This window comes from Cladophialophora immunda, assembly GCF_000835495.1.
Source record: "Cladophialophora immunda strain CBS 83496 unplaced genomic scaffold supercont1.3, whole genome shotgun sequence".
Lineage (NCBI taxonomy): Eukaryota > Fungi > Ascomycota > Eurotiomycetes > Chaetothyriales > Herpotrichiellaceae > Cladophialophora > Cladophialophora immunda.
This window is the reverse complement of record NW_015622543.1, coordinates 1,463,235-1,481,187: the sequence shown is the minus strand read 5'-3', so window position 1 is coordinate 1,481,187 and position 17,953 is coordinate 1,463,235. Positions and strand designations below refer to the sequence as shown.

The window sequence follows — 17,953 nt, the reverse complement described above, 5'->3', positions numbered from 1 at the left end:
AAAAAGTGAACCAAATGCCAATTCACGGGCAATTTGAAGTATAGAAACACCTCTCCACAGCCAGAATGATTGAAATCCGGGCTGATGAACTTAAAATGATGCTCTTCAGCTCCACTCAATTCTGAAACTGGATTAAACCATCCGGTCTAGAGAGTTGCCCACATATGCTTGAAAATAGGTAGCTGACGCGGTGCGTTGGGGTTTGGTCTACTCGTTTTTGGCCAGGCCTGTCCAAATTGACGCACGTGTGGTGTGGAATGGCTGAAACCGAGGCTGGTCGCATCACCTTGTGCACATCAGGTCTCAAAACTTACCCCCTTGCAGCTCATCGAAGCTGAACACGTTCAGTCAGCCACCTCTATCCGACCCCGCTGCATACTCGCGAACTTGCACCAGACACCGGCTCACGCCCCGCAGCAGAGTAAGTTAGAAAGAGCGACCCAAAATGGTGAGCGGAGAGCGGGGAAAATCGAACCGGCAGTACAGAGTACTCATACCTTTCATCAAGACCAGCTCAGGATGTCAGTAGGAGCAGCAGCACTCTTCTGCTGTATACAAATCGTGGAAGTAGCACACTGAGAACCAGATATCTATTCACAGCACGGAGGTAAGGTGCTTGCATGGGCAAACTAGAATACCATTCTAATACTCAGCGGCGAACCTTGACCTCTCCACAGCCCATTTCCGTTCTCGGACCTGATCATCCCGCTATTTGAAGCACGACAAGGTGTGTAAAGGCGAACAGAGGGGAGAAGGAAAACACAAGTTAGCAGGGAAGGGGAGAGTTGGGATGGGAGACGTGGTTCTTATAGCCGTCAAAAGCGGCGGCGGGCCCAGAATGCGACTATACCCGAAGCGGGACGGCCGCCTAAACCGAAGGCGGATTTCCTGGCAACAACTATAATTTATTAGTGTGTCTAGTAAGACAAAATGCGGTCTCTGCGAAAATCCTCCTACTAATCGGCCACGACTAGCTCTATCGCTTCCTCAATCGTCGTCCCACTATCTAGAGTATCTATGCTCGTCAACTCGAGGCTGCACGAATAAAATAGCGCCTTATACGATAAGGTCAAAGCCTAGTTTGACGCGGTCGCCGCGAAATTCCACGAGCGCGCCTATGACACTACCAACATCTGGAATATGGACGAGTGTCAGGAACTCCTGACACATACCCTACAAAGCTACCAAGAGGCTAGCTAGTATAGATAGAGACTGAACACGAGGCTCCTCACAAAGACGGCTTCATCGATTTTCTGGCAGAGGAATTAACGTAAGGGATAACTCGCCTTTTTAGTAACATGGAATAGCTTGGTAAAGTCTTGAGTCGCTTCATGCTCGGCGATGTTTGAAGACGATATTTTGTGCATTGCTTTGCTTTGGCGGCAAAGATGGCTACCCAAAAGTTTAGGCTGTATGGAACTTTACTGGGCATCATGTTGACCCTCACAGGGACATGGACATCACCTCAACCCAACCCTCGACGCATATTCTCAAAGCCCTCAGCCCGATCATTCGCATCTCACCTGCTTCAATGTCTGCTTCCCTCCAAGGCTCACAACAGGTCCGGTTCAACGACTCCCGTCTGTCCCACGATGCGCCCGTAATGCTCGGTCCTGCGGTGGCGCTCAAAGGCAAACACCTTCTCCTTGCCTCGCCGGCACATGCCCAGATCGATCTCGGCCACGATGAGCTCGTCGTCCTCGGTCTGCGCCTCGACCACCACCTCGCCGTCGCAGTCGACGATGCAACTCCCGCCGATCAACGGGTACTTGCCGTCCTCCACGCCGCATTTGGCCACGTTGATGCTGAAGCAGGCGTTGGCGTAGCTGTTGTACGTGATGCACAGCTTGTTGTGGAACAGCGCCTCGGCCTTGGCCTTTTCCGGCGTCGACGTCTTCTCGTTCGTCCCAATCAGCTCCGGCGCCCAGGCGGTCGTGTTATAGCCACACAAAACGAGCTCCGCGCCCTGCAGGCCGTACGGCCTCCACGACTCGGGCCAGCGGCGGTCGTTGCAGATGAGCATGCCGATGATGGGGTCGCCTTTGCCCAGACTGTCAGGCGCGTTGGCCTTGGCCCCCGACTTCTGGTTCACCGCACCAGGGACCAAGCCTGGCGCCCGGAACGCCTCGAAGCCCAAGTTGCCTGGGAGGAAGTATCTCTTCTCCAGCTGGTTGGTCGCGTCTTTCCGCTCATAGGGCTCGAATGTGCCGGGGAGGTGGACTTTGCGGTACTTGGAAATGACCTTGTCCGCCGCGCCCGAGTAATAGACGGCCGTGTTGTAATGGACATGGTTGCCTTCGCTCGACTCTGTGGCGTGTTCGGCATACCCCAGGTACATGTCCATCTTGTACTGTCGAGCTCGGTCAAAGAGGGGTTTCAGGTTGGGCAACTTTGTCGCGTCCCCGTCCACCTCCTGCTCGAAGTATTGTTCCAGCTCATCTCCCTCGAGGATGTGGCGAGGGAAGAATGTCACGGGCGCGATTTCGGGATATACGATCAACTTGGCATGTTTCTGGTGCGCGTCGTCCATCAACTTGAGCATTCGATTCATCCCCTCTTCCCGCGGAGTATCGACATTGATTGGTCCCAGCTGGGCTCCCGCCACAATGACCTTGCGGCTCGACTCTGCAGTATGCCCTGCACTGGGGCCTTGGATCGAACCCATGGCAGCGAGCGGCCTTGTCCAGTCACTTGCTTGGGAATTGTGTGTCCCGAATACAACCAGGAGATATACAAAAAGGAGTTTCGCGTTCGCGCGAACCTTAGATGGGAGGGGGGGTTCTGGTACAGGTCTAATGGGCCAATTTGGACCTCTTCTGCTCGTCAGCCACCGAATCTCAAATGGTCTATTTCTGTGTTTCTGACTTCACCTTATACCCTCCACGCAATCGGTGCGTTATCAAAGAACCCATTCAAGTCCCCATGTACGCTGTTGTCCGTCTGGGACTGGGCCGTGGGAAGGACATCGACGCTCTGTAGTTACCCACCAGTAGCAAAGGCGCTGCGGCCATCAGCGCGTTTCCAATGGGCCGGGGATCCAGATCGACTTGTAAAGGGCACAGTCGCCCTGGATGAGAAGGTTTGCATGTGCGATAATATGACTCGAACGCAAAATCAACATCTCCGACTAATATAATTGTTTCTTCTCCCTTGCGTCTTGAGGTCCGTGTTGCTTCCGTACTCTGTGTAGATCTAGATTTTTTTTCTTTTCCCTTTTCAATAGAAGGCGGGTTGACGTCATGGCCTTGTCCAGCATCGGTGCTGCGTTGGTGCCAGCCATCTTCGCGCATCCAATCTCGACCATATTCCTTCTCCCGCTGACTCTGCTCGTCCTGCGCTCTCTATACCGCATCTCTGCTCTCCACCCGCTCTCCCATGTCCCCGGTCCTCTCCTCCCTCGCATCTCCTCTCTCTGGCTGACCTACCACGCCTGGATCGGCGACGAAGCCACAGTCGTCGAGGCGCTCCACCAGAAATACGGCCCCGTCGTGCGCAATGGCCCGAACAGCGTCGACATCTCTGACGGCGCCGCGCTGGCCACGATCTACACCGAGCGAGGGGGCTTCGTCAAGCCGGCCTTCTACGAGAACTTTGCCCTGCCCGACGCGACGCAGATGCACAACTCGATCTTCTCGGAAGTCGACCCTTCGATCCGCGCCCCGCGCGCAAAGGCCGTCGCCGTGCTGTTCTCGACCGCGAACCTGAGGCAGAGCCAGGATGTCATATACAAGTGCGTGGATCGGTTCGTGGAGCGCTTGGCCGAGGGCAAGAAGCAGAGCGAGCAGGGCGCCGGCCCGCTGAATGTCCTGAACCTGACGCGGGGGCTGGCCGTCGACGCCGTGACGTCGTATCTCTTCGGCACCACCTACGGCGGACTCACCGAGAAGTCACCCCAGCAGCAGCAGCAGCAGCATGAGAAAACGGCCGTGCAACGCGAGTTGGCCGAGCCCATGAGCGCGGCCGGCATGGTCGACTGCTTCGTCGCGGTCGGCCGGTTCTGGTACCTGCCGAACTGGGCGTTCAAGATCGTCGAGTCGTTGGACGCATGGTGGAATGCGGACGAGGAGGTGTCGCAGAGCCTGGCGCGGGTGGACGAGTTTGTCGCCGGCGTGGTCCGCGACGCGGAAATCGCCATCGAAGAAGCTTCCTCGCAGTCTGCCGAGAAGACAACGACCACCTCGAGCCATCACCACCACCCGTTGACGTCCTACCCGGCGCGTCTGCTGCAGGCCGGATTCACGCCGTCGGAGACGCGGGCGCAGTGCAAGGACCTCATCTTCGCGGGCACGGACAGCACGGGGATGAACCTGGCGACGATCCTGTTCCTGCTCGCGCGCCACGGCGAGTGCTACGCGAAGCTGCGGGCCGAGGTGCTGGCGCGCAGCAAGAGGCCGGGCTTCGACGAGCTGCAGACGCTGCCCTACCTGCGCGGCGTGGTCAAGGAAGGTCTGCGCCTCTCGATGGCCAACCCGTCGCGGCTGCCCCGCGTCGTGCCCCCGGGCGGCTGGACGTTCAAGGACAGCTTCTTCTTCCCCGCGGGCACCGAGGCCAGCTGCACGCCGTACTCGCTGCACCTGAACCCGCACGTCTTCCCGGACCCGCGCGCCTTCCGCCCCGAGCGCTGGCTCGACCCCTCGGACGAGATGCTCCGCGACGCCATCCCCTTCGGCCTGGGCAGTCGCCAGTGCATCGCCCGCAACCTGGCCACCGTCGAGCTGTACGCCGCCGTCGCCCGCGTCGCCGAGGCCGACGTCCTGCGCGGCGCCAAGACACTGACCCCCAACATCGAGATCCTCGAGTGGTTCAATAGCAAAGTTGTCGGGGAGAGGATCGACCTCGCCTGGGCATGAGAGGTTCGGGCCTGTGAGGCTGGGACCACACAACAGGAAAAAGGAAAGGGAAAACAACCGAAAAGGAGTACTGCTTGTCCTTTGGACTGACGTGGTGTATGCTATGCAGAACCACGGTACAGTAACTACAGAGCAGACAGAGCCTCAATCTTGCAAACGAGAAGAGGTTGCATTTATACAGACGAATTGAGCCATGAGCAATCGAAGAGCTTCGTATAGTAATTATACACAACTCGATCAAAAGACGGCCATTGTAAGAGGTTAATCCGTCAGTGCTTGTATAGCGCTGATATACCCCAGGATCGGAAATGGTCTAGGCATGCAGGCAGCTGGCCTTCAAGGCGATCCTCTGCTTCCTACGCCGCTGCAGCCTGTGTGACCTCCTTCGTCCCTCTGCGCTCCCGAACACAGCTCAGGCACCTTTTGGCCGCAGAGATCCACGCTTCCAAGGCAGGCAGGCTCTCAGCTGCGTCCGTGATCTGGTAAGGGTACCGTGGGCCACTCATCGCGAGTTTCCTTTGGCACTGAAAACGTTCCTCGGTCCTACATCGTTCGGAAACACTTTTGTTCATGCGTTCATCGGCTAGGTCAAATCGAGTCCGAGACATCGGTTCCTTCGTGGCCACGTCGGAGCCAATCCTCGTCTTTCTCCTCTTGACGGACTCTTGCAATTCCATAGGCCTATTGTCCTTGGTGACCTCTTCGCAAATGCTTGTCAAGTTTGACAGCCAGGCTAGATGAAGGTGTCTGGGTTCATCAAGACAGAAATCTTGATGCCTGGATGTGTAGGAAATGCAATCAGAGCATGAGCTTGATTGTGTGGCACTGGCGTCAGGAGGTCTGCCGACTCGAAGGCCTCAGAGCCGGTCCGGGATCATTCTGTGCGAGTCCCCTGTGTTAGATGAAACGATGACTCACCATTCCAAGGTTCCCGTGATCTTTGGTTCAAGTATCAAACCCTTTAACAGGTGCCAAAAAGTCGAGATCGCTGTCCGCCCCATTTTCAACCCCAGAATCTTCAATATCGTCGCTCTTTCCCGAGAGAACGTTCGTGATAAATCCCCAAGCATTGACTATTTGATCCCCTGGCCCGACGAGCTCATACATCCGGGTGACCCATTCATCTGAATCGATGATGAAGTGTTCGAGCTCTGGTATGGCCGATATGGTATGATGATGGATAACGGAAAGGGGCGGTTGAAGAGGGGCGATGAGGTCGTCGAACGATGACCACAATGCGCTACTCGGTAAAGAGACCTGAGACCGAGAAGAAGGCGACCCTTTTCGTCCTATCCTTTGTTGTATCGCTGCACTGGAGACTCTATCCACGAAGCTCCCGATCACTTCGATCCGCTGATTTGACGACCCCTTGAGCAGACTCAATTTACTCAACTCGGGAATGCCGCCAAACACAACAAGTTGTACAAGGTCTGCTTCACTGGGCGGCTTGCGGGATCGGATTATCGGCCCTGCCGAGGGAGCTCGACTCAAAGCGCGGAGGTGTTGTCGACAGAGCTCGAAGAAATGATAGGCAGGAATGATCGTGGTCCCCGGGTATGTGCGCAGAAGATCTCTGACAGATTGGACACAGAAAGGGCAGGGTCCACTGGAGTTGTCCTGTCCCGAAAGTGTTGACCCGAGCCTTGGATGACAGGCATGCTCCGTGACAAGAATTGCCCGGTAGCTTTCAAGGAAATGGTATATGGTCCACGTTGCTAGATGTAACCGCCTCATGAGTTTGAATTTGTAGGGGTTGAAATTGTCACATCGCTTGAACTTGGGAATAACATAGACTTTCATTTGGATCCAGTTGATCATGACCTGCAGCATTCTTTGCACTTGGGCTTGTCTTTTCAACATCTGCAGTAAATAGTCAAAGGATTTGCAGGGCTGTGGCGGCGGATATAAGGTATGGAGGTAGTTGTAGAGATATATTGCCTTCTCATCATTCATGTTACCCTCGTAGTCCGTTGTCCGCTCATAGGCGTTCTGAAGAAGGAGAGATCGCGTGATGGGGCCAGCGTGAGACCGTAGATAGAGGTGGACAGATCGAGACGTCGAACGGAGGCTGAAGAAGTCGGACACTGAGAGATAGCAGAGGATTTGGGCTGCGATTTCATCCGGTAAGGATAGGACAGCATCCCATAACTTTTGCCTGTCAGAACAGATATAAGCATCGCAGTCGACTTGTCACGCAGCTCCCTCATGAAAGTACTCACGTAGAGTCGGCATCTGTCTCGTCTCCTTTTGACAAATGCGACTTCTTCGACCATGACGAGAGGCGCAGGGACAAGGCCGCAAGACTGGGCCGCCGAGGAGTAGATGCGTCAGCCGCTGAGGGTCTTCTCGAAGACTCGCCGCTTGAGTTCCCATTGTCAAAGAAATTGGCAGCGCTCGCCCGCCGAAGGACCTTTGTAACGGTGACCATGGTGCGATTCTGTGTTCAGCGGGATTTGCGCTGCGCTGCGGCTTCGTCGTCTGTCTGGCAAACTTGGATGTTCTGGCGAAGGGAGATTTCCACACTCAGATACACAGCGAACGCAGTCATCGAGAACTGGAAAAGAACAAGGTCATCCCGCGGAAGGTTCCGGATTGCGATCGCGTGGGTGGTGAGCTGAGGACGTCAGAGCATAATTTTCTGAAGCTGGTGGAGAATCGAGCACAGATTCCGGCGCGCAGACGAATAGAGGTCCCAATGCAAGAGCCAAAGGTGAACACCCACTTCTACCAGCCCAAGCTCTGGAAATCTAACACGCGATCGGGTTGAAGGCGTCTGCAACCTCACAGGGCCATTGGACGTGTCGTGAATTTATAGAAGGACACTGAAAAACAGGCTATTTTGCCTGAGGATCAACAACTGCGAGGACACAAGCAGGGAAGAGGGACGGCGCATTGAGGGTCGCGTGCATTACCAGATAGGCTGTCCCGCCCGACGATCCCCGCCAATGCACAAGCCCACTGATAGGCGCTGCTTGAGGCCACCAGTGCCCGTTACTCGGTGCAGAAGCAGCTAGGTAGATAGGAGATAGGGCAGGCTTAGGGCCCAGTACCAATCAAGAAATCGTGCCGGATAGGGCTAACCCAGCTTGGTGGTTCACCCAACGGCCGAGTTCGGGTTGGCCACTGGCTTGAGCGACCTAACCGACTGCTTGGACAGTGAGGTATATACAACGTAGCCCGTAGATTGTCGAGGTAATTTGCAATGCTGGATAGCCACGGAAGGGTGCGTTATCGACAACAGTGCTGCAATTCTAGGATTCTACACATGGCTTTTCGCTGGACTCCGTACTTCTGCAAATCCTGTCCGCATGGTGCTATCCTGCGCGTGCGCTCCCTATATCCATCTAAACTGTACCACCATGAGCTGCTATACAATTCACGCTGAAGAGCAAATACAAGAAGACGGATTGATCGCCCCATGAACCCATGCGCTTTCTCGCAAAAGTACTCAATACTTCGTGCGCGAGGGCAACTGCTTCATTTGGTCCATTATGTTGCCATCCAGTCCAAGCACTCCGTGGATCCACCGCAAGATGATGAAGAAACTGTCCGGTTCCTGTTTGCAAGCGTTAGTTTCGAGCAGACAAAGCACATACGACAATGGGACGGGGCCCCTTGAGAGGTTGTGACAGGTTTTGTGGAACACCTACTCCCATGTGTTTCTTGCCCTTGACCATTCTCGCCAACTTTGGTCCGCCGTGTTCCAGAGCCACAAACAGGTCGTCAATCGGAAAGATTTCGTCGTCGTTTCCGTTGACCAACAATACCTTGGTACAGGGTTTCTCCAGGGTGCCGTCGTTCAATAGCGAGAACTTGCCAGCGTCTTGGATGAATGATTCCAGGTCGGGGTAGCCGAATTTGTAAGTCAAGGTGCTGGCGAGATCGAAAGGATATTCGAGTTTGTTCACATTTTCAAGCCACTCCCGGTCAAACATCTGAAACCTAAGTCAGCCTCGTAAAGGGCTTGATTGCGGCTTGGGGGGGAATAGACAGAAGGTAGACTTACGTGATGACATCCGCCGCCTAAGCTGATGCTGGCGAAGACTCGGTCTTTGTGGGTGTGAGCTAGTCTAAGCGAATAGTAGCCACCAGTCGAGAAGCCCCAGACAATGACCTTCTTGTTGTCGATTTCCTTTTGGGTGTCGATCCAGTCCAGAACGCTGGACCATTGACGATCAGGACTGGTGGGATCCTGACGAAGGGCCGGAGAGTCGCCAGTGCCTGGGATCTCAGCAATAATCGTAGCCACCCCCTTTTCCAGGAAGCCCTGCTGCCACACTGCTAGTTCAGTTCGGTAGCCGTCAAGTCCGGTGATGATGAGGACACACGGAGCGGGAGACTCTGGGGAGGCAGTCGGAGGAACGAGAAAGTTGACAGGAACGACATCGCCCTCCCCTTGGATGGCATGCTTGTGAGGAATCCGAACTTCTTTGATAGGATGCGGCAGCAGACTGTTTCCACCGCCAGTCAGCCATCGTCACGAAACTGCGCATTGGAAGACTTCACTGACGCTGCACCCTTGTAAAACATCTCTTTCCCGATGGTCCAGGCATATTTCTGTTTCTCTGACCGTGGTGTAGGGAATCGCGAGACACGGTAGACGGCGGAGCTCCGCAGGTAATACTCTGAGGCTTTCTCTATCTCACCCGCCTTCTCCGCCTCTTCCGCAATCTTGCTGAGCTCTTCGGCCTTGGGGAAGTATATCTGCGCGTACTCATCCCAGTCGTATGGCTCCTTCAAGCCTTTCTGCAGTGGGACTCAGCGGAAGTTTTAGGGGGAGAAGAAGTCGCAAAGAGGCACCTTGATAATTTCTTCCGCAATTGGCTCAAAGTCCTTGATACTGCCGAACATGAAGGGATAGACGCCCATTGCGCACTGTCCAAATTTTCGTAAGTCATTGTGAGTCAGCTTCCCTTGGGTCTTCCACATACAGGGCCCTTCCATTTGGTCTCCCATAATTTCTGGAATGACTCGTGGTGGACGGCTGGTTTCGAGATTGCATCTTTGATGTAGTATTTTTCCGATGCGGACACCATGGCGGGCAGATTGGGTAGGGAATCGGTTTAGGAGTGGTTGAGAGCGTCTCTTCGGTCGGCCAATGCTGACTGCGCGTGAAATATAGCCTCCTGGGCTCTATAAAGAAATCGCGGTGAGAGAGAAGACAGTCAATAAACAAGACACGGCGCAAACAAATCCGGAGCCGAGTCCCGGCGGGTTCTTGGGCGTTGTACGATGATTAGGGTGGCTGAAGAGGGGCTTCAATGGTTCCTCAACTAGCGGGAGAGACCACCCAAATGTGGAGGGGGTGTCAACGGCTACGCGGGACTCCGTACAGGATATTGACCCCCTGAAACTTGAGTCTTTGGTCGTCATCTCATGCTCTCTGGCTCTCTGGCTCTCTGTTAGGCATAGAGTGCTTGCAGGTGAACAGGAAAGGCTCCGACCTGCGCGAACGGACAGATTGGACTGGGAAACAGACGCAGGGATAGTGTGCATCTTGCTTGCAGAAACGCATTGGCCAGCAGCGGAAATAAGACCTGCGCAGGCAGTGTACTACGGGCAGGTAACTTGGGGGTCCAGGAGGCCCCAGGGTCAAGGGTCAGGAACCGAGCACGAGGCACTGAAGCAGCTGAGGCTGCCCCCCGGAAGTTTCCCAGGGCCACTAAATCCTTTCGAGAGGCACGAGAGGCCAGATTGCTGCACCTGCTGCTAAATTCAGGTCGCCTTAGTCCCCCCCCCTTCCCAGCGAGTCGTGCGAGCACCACCACGACGCACAATGCTGTAATCAGCCCCCAAAAGTATCTCGGTTTAGGCCCGGGCTCGGGACAAAGCCTAATAGCCCTCCACAATCCCCCGCCACTACTTGCAGACTGCAGTCCGATGTCTCACCAAGTGCCTGTCGACGAAATGTCCTCGTGTGCACCGAGATAGGCGTCTCCCCTTTTATATCGTACGCCTGGTGGCTCTGCGCTTCACAGGTCTGCAAGCAGGAGTTCCGTACTGTGACGCCGATCGTTCGACAGAAGACCCATCCTGCATGTCGTACGCAATCAACCCGAGATCGCATGTCCGGCCCCAGAGCACTCCGAAATGCGTGGTAGGGCCCGTCGCCGCCACCAAGTAAACAAACTTTCAACGGCCGCGCAAATGCTCCGAAAGCCAACCACCAAAAAAAAAACTAGCCAGCCTCAACACCGCCAAAAGCTTCCAAGCTACATAAGAGGCCGTCACAAATCTTTCCTTCTCAAGAACATGTACTCATGTGCTGTGAACACTCCAATGCCTGGTGAGCCCAACTGGGGACTTCGCTCTGTTCCCAAAAAAACCATGCAACGATACAAGGGTATGTAAAACCAGCGAAAGGCGGACAGACGCAACCATCCTATCAATCCCGTCATGAAACGTCGTAACAGTCGTGTCGTTTGTTTTGTTGTTTCCCTTTTGTTTTCTCTGAGGATTCAAAATCCCTGATCGCATTAAGCCTGCAATCGAGTGGGACTTGATCGAGAAATCCAGATATATTTGGCGGCGTTGCCACCGCGGCCCAGCCTGTAAACCATTGGTGGGATCGCAGAGTCGCTCGTTGCGTCGCCTTTTAAAATTGTTTTGAGATGCATCCTAGCACGGTTCGTGAATGGATGTTCAGGTCCGAATGCGTCCCGGCAGATATCAACCACATGTTGCATGGTTTCGTTGGCTTCCTCCTTCCGACCCAGACGATTTGAGATCTCGGCCAATCCTCGCAAGCATCGGACGTAGATCTCACGTTCCTCAGGCCGCGGCAACGTCTGGCACCGTTCCAGCGCCGCATTGATGGCTTGGAGTGCCTGCGTGTACTCTTCCATGTGGAAAAATGCTTCCGAAGTCGACCGCAGAGCGTAGCAAGCCTCGTAGCATCGTTTGTTCACAGTGGTTTCGAAAGCATCAACCAGCTGCTGGAATCTGACGGCGGCTTCGGCAAAATGTTCCCGATTCAGGAGACCACTTGCAAAGGTCTGTAGCAAGGCGATCGTTTCGGGGTGGAAGTACCCTATGCTATCTTGGAAGAAATCGAGCAGTCTACGCAAGGTGGACTCGGCTAACCAGGCTCGCGACGCGGTGGCATCGTGCATGTGCGTAGCAATAATGTAGATGGGGTGCTCTTCGCACTCGAAGACGGTTTTGGCCATGTCGGCCAAGTGTTTTAAAAGCATGAGTAAGGGTTCTTCATATCCCGTTCCGTCATGTCGGATGATCAGGTCAAAGATGTAAATCATGAAGCCAACATGATCATCCTTTAACAGACCTTCGATGAGCGCAAAGGCTTTGTAAAAATTGTCAAAGGCTCGATCCCGCTGGCCGTTCCAGAGAAATGAATAACCATGGTACATGGAATAGTAAAACCTGTCGGCCAGGGCGTCGTCCGAGGTTGCAGTCCACGTGCCGGTAGTGTTGCGGATGGACAAATTCCGTGCCGTGAACAAATTCATGTAGTGGTTTTGCATGTTTTGAAAGATGACATCCTGATATCGTTGGTCTTCGGCCGAAACCGTGACTTGCGCGACCGATGACTCGACAGAAATCGTGCGGAATGGTGGCATCGGCGGGAGTTCGGGTATATTCAAGGCTTGTTGTAAAATGGCTAGACGGTCGGCGGCAACATCGGAAGCCCTCAATCTCAAGGCCAGGGGCGCCTTTTCTTGCTCGCTCATATCCATAGGACTCCTGGTCATTTCAAGATCGGATACATCTTGGGTGGCGTTGAGAACGTCATCGTTGGATGACAGCGGTGTTTTGACGTCGGCATCCTCGGGAGATGACAGTTCGCCGGATAGTGATCTGTGAGGCTCCAAAAGGCTCGAAGGGTCTTTGATGCCCTTGCGGTTGAAGTAATGCAAGGCGTCGGCGAGGGTAACTTGCCTTCCTCTCACCAAAAAGACTTTGTCCTTGTCGTCGCCCTTTTGTTGCAGGCCTTGGCGAACCAGATCGAGCATTTCGTGCTCCTTCTTTTTCTTATCCAGACCCCAGGTATGGAGTCGACTTTTATACATGCGCTCACTTCGTATCAGAACAAGTTAGCGCCGATGGGTAACAAGAAAGGAAGTAAAGTGAATGAAACATTAGGCAAAGGGCACATACGTGGGCGCAAAATCATATTCTCTTTTCAGGTATTCGGCCACATCCTTGAGGGTTCGGCCTTCCTCGAAGTATAACTGGGTGATTAAAGGTCGATGTCTCCGCCACTCTTCCGAGGTGTATGAGTTGGAAGAACGCTTTGAGATTTTGCTTTTGCGATCGACAGGCGAGCCGTCGGCAGAAGCCATGGCGGAAAGTGGATTTTAAGTGTCAAGGGCGATTTGGCGGAATTGGCGATAATAATCAGTGCATTATATCGAGGGATTTGGAGGACAAGGCATGTTGGGATGATAGGGATGTCTCCGGTTGACGGGTGGTCGAAGGGGGCAGTGCGGGCGTAAACGGTGGTTGGCCGAAATTTGCGACGCGTATGAAGGCTGCTGGATAGAGAATCACGCAATAGATATCCGGGAGCTGCTAGGTATGCGTTGACCCTTGGAACCGGTGAAGAATGTTAGACAGAGGGTGAGGCTGAAATCCGAAATGAGGGACAGGAATGAAGTCGAGGCGCAAGAGTTGGAGGTCGGCAGAGAGGCGAGGTTGAGTTCCATCCACCCCACGAGGGCAGGAAGTCGAAGGTGAGTAGTTAGTTAAAAAAGTTTAAACGTGCCAGCTGCCTTGATGAATGCCTAAAGGTTCACAGGGGTTTGGGCTGCCCGCCCGAGGCTGCTTGTCCGTGCTTTGTCCTTTTTAAACTGCTTGGCTGTTTGGGAATCGGGTTTAGCTTAGTGATTTGGCCGGCGGGCAGCGGTGGGAGGGTGGACGGTAGTGGTAGTGGAGGGTCTCTTGGCTTGGGTGGTGGTGGATGTTCTCGAAGACTTCAAGGATAAATAGGTTGTTGCTAACGGGGCGGTTGAGGCGAACTGGGGTGGTAGGCTTAAACGAAAGGGTCTGGTCTGCCTGGATCAAGGGTCAGCGTCTAGCCCTTGAGTTTGAGGACTTGGGTTTGGGGGAGGCGTGCCTGAACGATCCCAGCAACCCAACTATGGTGGGGGCCTCGTGGGTTGTCGAGTCATGGGCCTTGCGGAGTATCTCAACTTTCCCAGCTTGTCCTTTCTTTTTCTGTCTGAGCAGGGCCAGGTCAGAGGTCGGGGATCAGCAGGGACAGGAGCGACAGAGGGTCGAGGGCCAGAGGGCCAGAGGGCCAGAGGACCAATGGGATCCGCGACCGCAGCTTTGGTCAAGCACCAATATGTACGGAGCAAGGAGCAGTAAGGTGGAGTTTCCCCTCTCCGAAAGAGTGAAGGCTCAATTCAAGTCAGGTTACCTGGAAAGAGAAAGTCAGATGAAGATGTGTGAGCGTGTGGTCGTGTGTGGACGTGTGTGTGAGAGCGAGGGAGAGGTTCGAACAGCGCGGGGAGAGCGAGGGAAAAAGTGTGTGTGAGAAGGTGAGAGGGTGAGTGCGTGTGTCGAGCAGCCAAGGGAGTGAATGAGTGAACGAGTGAACGAGTGGGTGGTGAGTGAGTGAAGTCAAGCATCCAATACGGAGCCCCAAGCAAAGGCCTCTTAGTAATTGGCTCGTCGCCACCAGTCGCTACGGAATGACTTGAGATGCAGCAGATTAGCTTAATGTTAGCCGTGGTTCAATCACTGCCATCCATTTCCTGGTAGCACCGTCGGGAGGTGGTGTCGGTGGTTGACTTTTGCTCCCTCATTACCCAGGTGGTGATGGTGGTAGTGGTGGTGGCAACAGACTCCAGGTAGCACTACAAAAGTACCTTTTCGTTCAGCTTTCTTTAGTTACTTCTTGCCTCAACCTTTGCGTCAGAGATCAACCGTCGGATTGCCGCCATCGTGCATTTACGCGGGTGGCCAACAACATGGGACCTGGTCGGACCTAGTCGAACTAGAGACTGAATAATGCACGCCGAATCCCTCTCAGCCCCTGCTATGCATAAGACATCATTATGACCCTTCCTCGCCCTCGCCCTCGCCCTCGCTTGCTCGAGATGTGGCTACACAGGTACCTCCCGCAGTGGTGATTCTCAAAACTCCCTTAACCATACCCTAGGTACCTCCTCGCCTCGTACTCCGTCTTGTCATCATCTCCATCATTCCTACCATCCTCCTCTACTAGGATACCATGCACCTTCCCAAGCCGGCCACCTACACACGTATCCTGATTCGTAACCGGATCCTCTGATCACTGCCCTTTGTCAGTGCTGCATCTGACCGGCCCGGAGAAGCTCCATCAACCCACCCCCTTGTATGTTGCTGCTATTCTTGTGGCAGTGCACTGTGCCCTAAGTATGTGAACGCTCCCACACTCCCTCTTTGTCACCAAACCACTGCGAACAGGAAAGGGGTAGGGCTTAGGGCATGAATACGGCCTCCGATCAAATCCCTTCTTCATATCCTATCTGAGTAGCTAGCTGGTCTAGGGAAAGCTTGCCACTCGCCTCGTCCTGCACAACAAGATAGCTGGTCATCTCATCCTCCTTCACCTTGTCATCATTGTCATGTTTGGCTCGGCTGCACACCGTCATCACGTCAACCTTCTACATCCCAACCACATGGAACTACATGATTCCGCATAGTGACAGTTGCCAAGGCTTTGCTGCTCCATCTTGTCAGTGCTATACTGCGAGAGAAGGATTGAACCCCTGTGAAGACACCCTTGGTCAGTGGTGACTGCTGTGGAAACGCAGGCTTCCCACTGGCTCGTGCGCTGGGCTTGTCAACATAGAGTAAAAGGTCAGATAGCGAGGATAGTCAACCGACCTCCAGCAGATGCCAGGAGAGTACTCCGTACTGAATGCTCGGTACAGCTTGAGGACAAGGGACTGTCCTACCAAGATGACGGATGAAGCGGAATAATGATCCTGCGAGTTCCGGATGACAAAAGCAGGAGTGCGTAAGTATTGGCGGCACAGCTCGATTTTCTTTTTCTCGCCATCGTCTCTCCTTTTTTTCTCTTCAAACGGAACCAGGCGTGCAGGGCTTCTCGTCCTGTTACCGACATCCAGCATGCGTGAAACCCCACGTTGTGGTGACGGGTGTCCACAAGAACCACCTAATCAGACAAAGGTCGGAAGCGCTCCCCTGAAATAGGTAACCACCCCGGGGTTTTTGACCTGAAAATTTTTCCTTTCCTGCTTCAGACATTCGATTGTTTAATGCCTCGAGCTCCAGCGGACCCTAAAATGGTCGTCATCCAACTCCAGTTTCTCGGACGAGACAAGCATGAAACTGCTGATATGAGACGCCGGCCACGCTTCCCCCGACCATCGACCATGCCCAGGAACCATGAATGCAAAGCGTTACCCCACATGCCAAATTGGCTCCCAGTCTCATTTCCATGACGGGTCGTTCTCTCCTGCTTGCAACTCGATTGAGATTCCTCCTGGGCATGACCTAGGGGGCCGAAGAGAACACAGCCTCATTCCGGGTCGAGTGTCACCTTGCGAATAGCCGAGAGAGAAAGGAGCTTTGCTCTGAGCATCAAGGATTTCCACACCCTGAAACAATAATTTCCGCTGTGACGGACGAAGAAGAGTGAGCACTATCGTTGATGATGTGCTGCGAGAGCACCAGATTATATCGTCCTGAAAACCCGTGGCTGGGTTGGACGATACTTTTCTCGTGCCTCACAAGTTCGCATGGGTAAGTCTGCGCAACCAAAATGCGAGCCGCCAATCCTACAATTTTCCGATACTTTTCGTGTGTAGGACAACAATGCTTTTCCCGAGCATGCAGCAACTCCTCAAGAGTAAACTTCTTGGGTGCAGCGTGCCAACCCTTTGTCCACGAATCATTTCAGAAGATTACGAGGTAATCCATATATCACTTGGAACCGAGGTGTGGGATGAACAGGACCATGGTTTTCCTCTTCATAACCAGGCTACAGCCCGTTTGAATATAGCCCTTTGCTGACCATCTCTGGGCTCTTCTTCCCTTTCACTCCAAGCCTTGTACACAACCCATCGTCTCGGTTTCGAATATCAAAATGACCTCTACCGAACCACTTCCCTCTGCTCTCCCGGACCCTACCGTCCATATCACAACTCACAACTCCTCTGGCAAAGCTACAGTCTACTCTTCGTCCCAGAACCAATGGAACTGGTTCCCTGAAAGGGCCGTTGGATTCAACGTGGTGTACACTACCTCGTCTTTCCCGGTCTCACTGAACGACGATGTCGACATCGAAACCCACAAGGCGACCATGTCCAGTGGTAAGCTCGGACTTGTCAAGAAAGGCGGTACCGTCTGTCGTATTGTTGATTTTGGTCCGGGAGGCACTCCACTGATGCATCGCACGCAAAGCCTCGACTATGGGGTAGTGTTGGAAGGCACCATCGAGATGGAATTGGACGATGGCAGCGTCACTCTTTTGAAGCGGGGAGACGTTGCAGTGCAGCGGGGGACCAACCACGCGTGGAGAAATCCGAGCAAAACGGACTGGACGAGGATGCTGTTTGTCTTGCAGGACTGCCAGCCAGTACTTGTGGGCGGAGAAAGACTTCAGGAAGAACTAGGAGAAGGAGGAAAGGACATTCCGAGAAGTGGCAATGACGATTGAGCCGTGCCGCCAGTCCTCGCCAGCGTCAATCTATGGCATTTTCCCCTGGGTGTCACGCTCTGCTTGTGTAGGGCGACTTGAGCATCTGTGATATGGATCGTTCCCTGTCGTCTGACTCTTTTTGCTCCAACAAGAATTTTCTTCTGCCTAAATTACCATGCTCTTCCTCGTGGCCGGAGACTAGAGAGAGCAGGGCTCTTGCATCTTACTCATCCAGCCGAGGAAGACGGCAGATACGCGAGACGTAGAGGCGCAGGCGCAGGCAGAAGGTCAAGTGATTTTCCGAAGCCCACACCTCTCCATTCTCCATTTCCCGAGGACAGCGTTCTCCAGGATTCACGTTCTAACTCTCCAGCCCTTCTGCGACGAGGCCACGGGCGCCTCGCAATTCTAGTCTCTGTCGGAAATTCGACGGAAGAGACCTATTCCATAGACGACGCATCTCATGCTGGCTGGAGCAGGTCGACCG

General features: G+C 54.0%; 6 protein-coding genes across 6 annotated transcripts; 2 read left to right on the top strand and 4 right to left on the bottom strand.

Annotated features, from left to right (window-relative positions):
* Nucleotides 1-1,341: 1,341 nt before the first annotated feature.
* On the bottom strand, nucleotides 1,342-2,855 carry PV07_05042 (uncharacterized protein). The gene has a single exon (XM_016391912.1). It carries the CDS (start codon nucleotides 2,663-2,665, stop codon nucleotides 1,553-1,555), a length of 1,113 nt encoding a protein of 370 aa, XP_016249431.1. The 5' UTR covers nucleotides 2,666-2,855; the 3' UTR covers nucleotides 1,342-1,552.
* A 380-nt stretch (nucleotides 2,856-3,235) lies between these two features.
* On the top strand, nucleotides 3,236-5,097 carry PV07_05041 (uncharacterized protein). Its single transcript, XM_016391911.1, has one exon. The coding sequence runs from the start codon at nucleotides 3,240-3,242 to the stop codon at nucleotides 4,848-4,850; it is 1,611 nt and encodes a 536-aa protein (XP_016249430.1). The 5' UTR covers nucleotides 3,236-3,239; the 3' UTR covers nucleotides 4,851-5,097.
* Nucleotides 4,973-7,693, bottom strand: PV07_05040 (uncharacterized protein). Its single transcript, XM_016391910.1, has 2 exons — nucleotides 7,070-7,693; nucleotides 4,973-7,005 (listed from the first exon to the last, which is right to left on the bottom strand). Exons 1-2 carry the CDS (start codon nucleotides 7,276-7,278, stop codon nucleotides 5,796-5,798), a joined length of 1,419 nt encoding a protein of 472 aa, XP_016249429.1. The 5' UTR covers nucleotides 7,279-7,693; the 3' UTR covers nucleotides 4,973-5,795.
* A 317-nt stretch (nucleotides 7,694-8,010) lies between these two features.
* Nucleotides 8,011-10,057, bottom strand: PV07_05039 (uncharacterized protein). The gene is made up of 6 exons (XM_016391909.1): nucleotides 9,782-10,057; nucleotides 9,651-9,725; nucleotides 9,361-9,596; nucleotides 8,857-9,301; nucleotides 8,501-8,785; nucleotides 8,011-8,406 (listed from the first exon to the last, which is right to left on the bottom strand). Exons 1-6 carry the CDS (start codon nucleotides 9,884-9,886, stop codon nucleotides 8,299-8,301), a joined length of 1,254 nt encoding a protein of 417 aa, XP_016249428.1. The 5' UTR covers nucleotides 9,887-10,057; the 3' UTR covers nucleotides 8,011-8,298.
* A 461-nt stretch (nucleotides 10,058-10,518) lies between these two features.
* On the bottom strand, nucleotides 10,519-14,412 carry PV07_05038 (uncharacterized protein). Its single transcript, XM_016391908.1, has 3 exons — nucleotides 13,927-14,412; nucleotides 12,969-13,865; nucleotides 10,519-12,887 (listed from the first exon to the last, which is right to left on the bottom strand). The coding sequence occupies exons 2-3, from the start codon at nucleotides 13,151-13,153 to the stop codon at nucleotides 11,327-11,329; spliced, it is 1,746 nt and encodes a 581-aa protein (XP_016249427.1). The 5' UTR covers nucleotides 13,154-13,865; nucleotides 13,927-14,412; the 3' UTR covers nucleotides 10,519-11,326.
* A 1,681-nt stretch (nucleotides 14,413-16,093) lies between these two features.
* On the top strand, nucleotides 16,094-17,642 carry PV07_05037 (uncharacterized protein). Its single transcript, XM_016391907.1, has 2 exons — nucleotides 16,094-16,568; nucleotides 16,634-17,642. Exon 2 carries the CDS (start codon nucleotides 16,912-16,914, stop codon nucleotides 17,482-17,484), a length of 573 nt encoding a protein of 190 aa, XP_016249426.1. The 5' UTR covers nucleotides 16,094-16,568; nucleotides 16,634-16,911; the 3' UTR covers nucleotides 17,485-17,642.
* The last annotated feature ends 311 nt before the right edge of the window (nucleotides 17,643-17,953 follow it).

Bases quoted from the DNA above. Each gene is read 5' to 3' on its own strand.
- PV07_05042 (XM_016391912.1), bottom strand. From the start codon at position 2,665: ATGGGTTCGATCCAAGGCCCCAGTGCAGGGCATACTGCAGAGTCGAGC.
- PV07_05041 (XM_016391911.1), top strand. From the start codon at position 3,240: ATGGCCTTGTCCAGCATCGGTGCTGCGTTGGTGCCAGCCATCTTCGCG.
- PV07_05040 (XM_016391910.1), bottom strand. From the start codon at position 7,278: ATGGTCACCGTTACAAAGGTCCTTCGGCGGGCGAGCGCTGCCAATTTC. The intron at 7,006-7,069 runs GTGAGTACTTTC...CTGTTCTGACAG, and splicing joins GAGACAGATGCCGACTCTAC to GCAAAAGTTATGGGATGCTG.
- PV07_05039 (XM_016391909.1), bottom strand. From the start codon at position 9,886: ATGGTGTCCGCATCGGAAAAATACTACATCAAAGATGCAATCTCGAAA. The intron at 8,786-8,856 runs GTAAGTCTACCT...CTTAGGTTTCAG, and splicing joins TAGGCGGCGGATGTCATCAC to ATGTTTGACCGGGAGTGGCT. The intron at 8,407-8,500 runs GTAGGTGTTCCA...GCTTGCAAACAG, and splicing joins AGGGCAAGAAACACATGGGA to GAACCGGACAGTTTCTTCAT.
- PV07_05038 (XM_016391908.1), bottom strand. From the start codon at position 13,153: ATGGCTTCTGCCGACGGCTCGCCTGTCGATCGCAAAAGCAAAATCTCA. The intron at 12,888-12,968 runs GTATGTGCCCTT...TCTGATACGAAG, and splicing joins GAATATGATTTTGCGCCCAC to TGAGCGCATGTATAAAAGTC.
- PV07_05037 (XM_016391907.1), top strand. From the start codon at position 16,912: ATGACCTCTACCGAACCACTTCCCTCTGCTCTCCCGGACCCTACCGTC.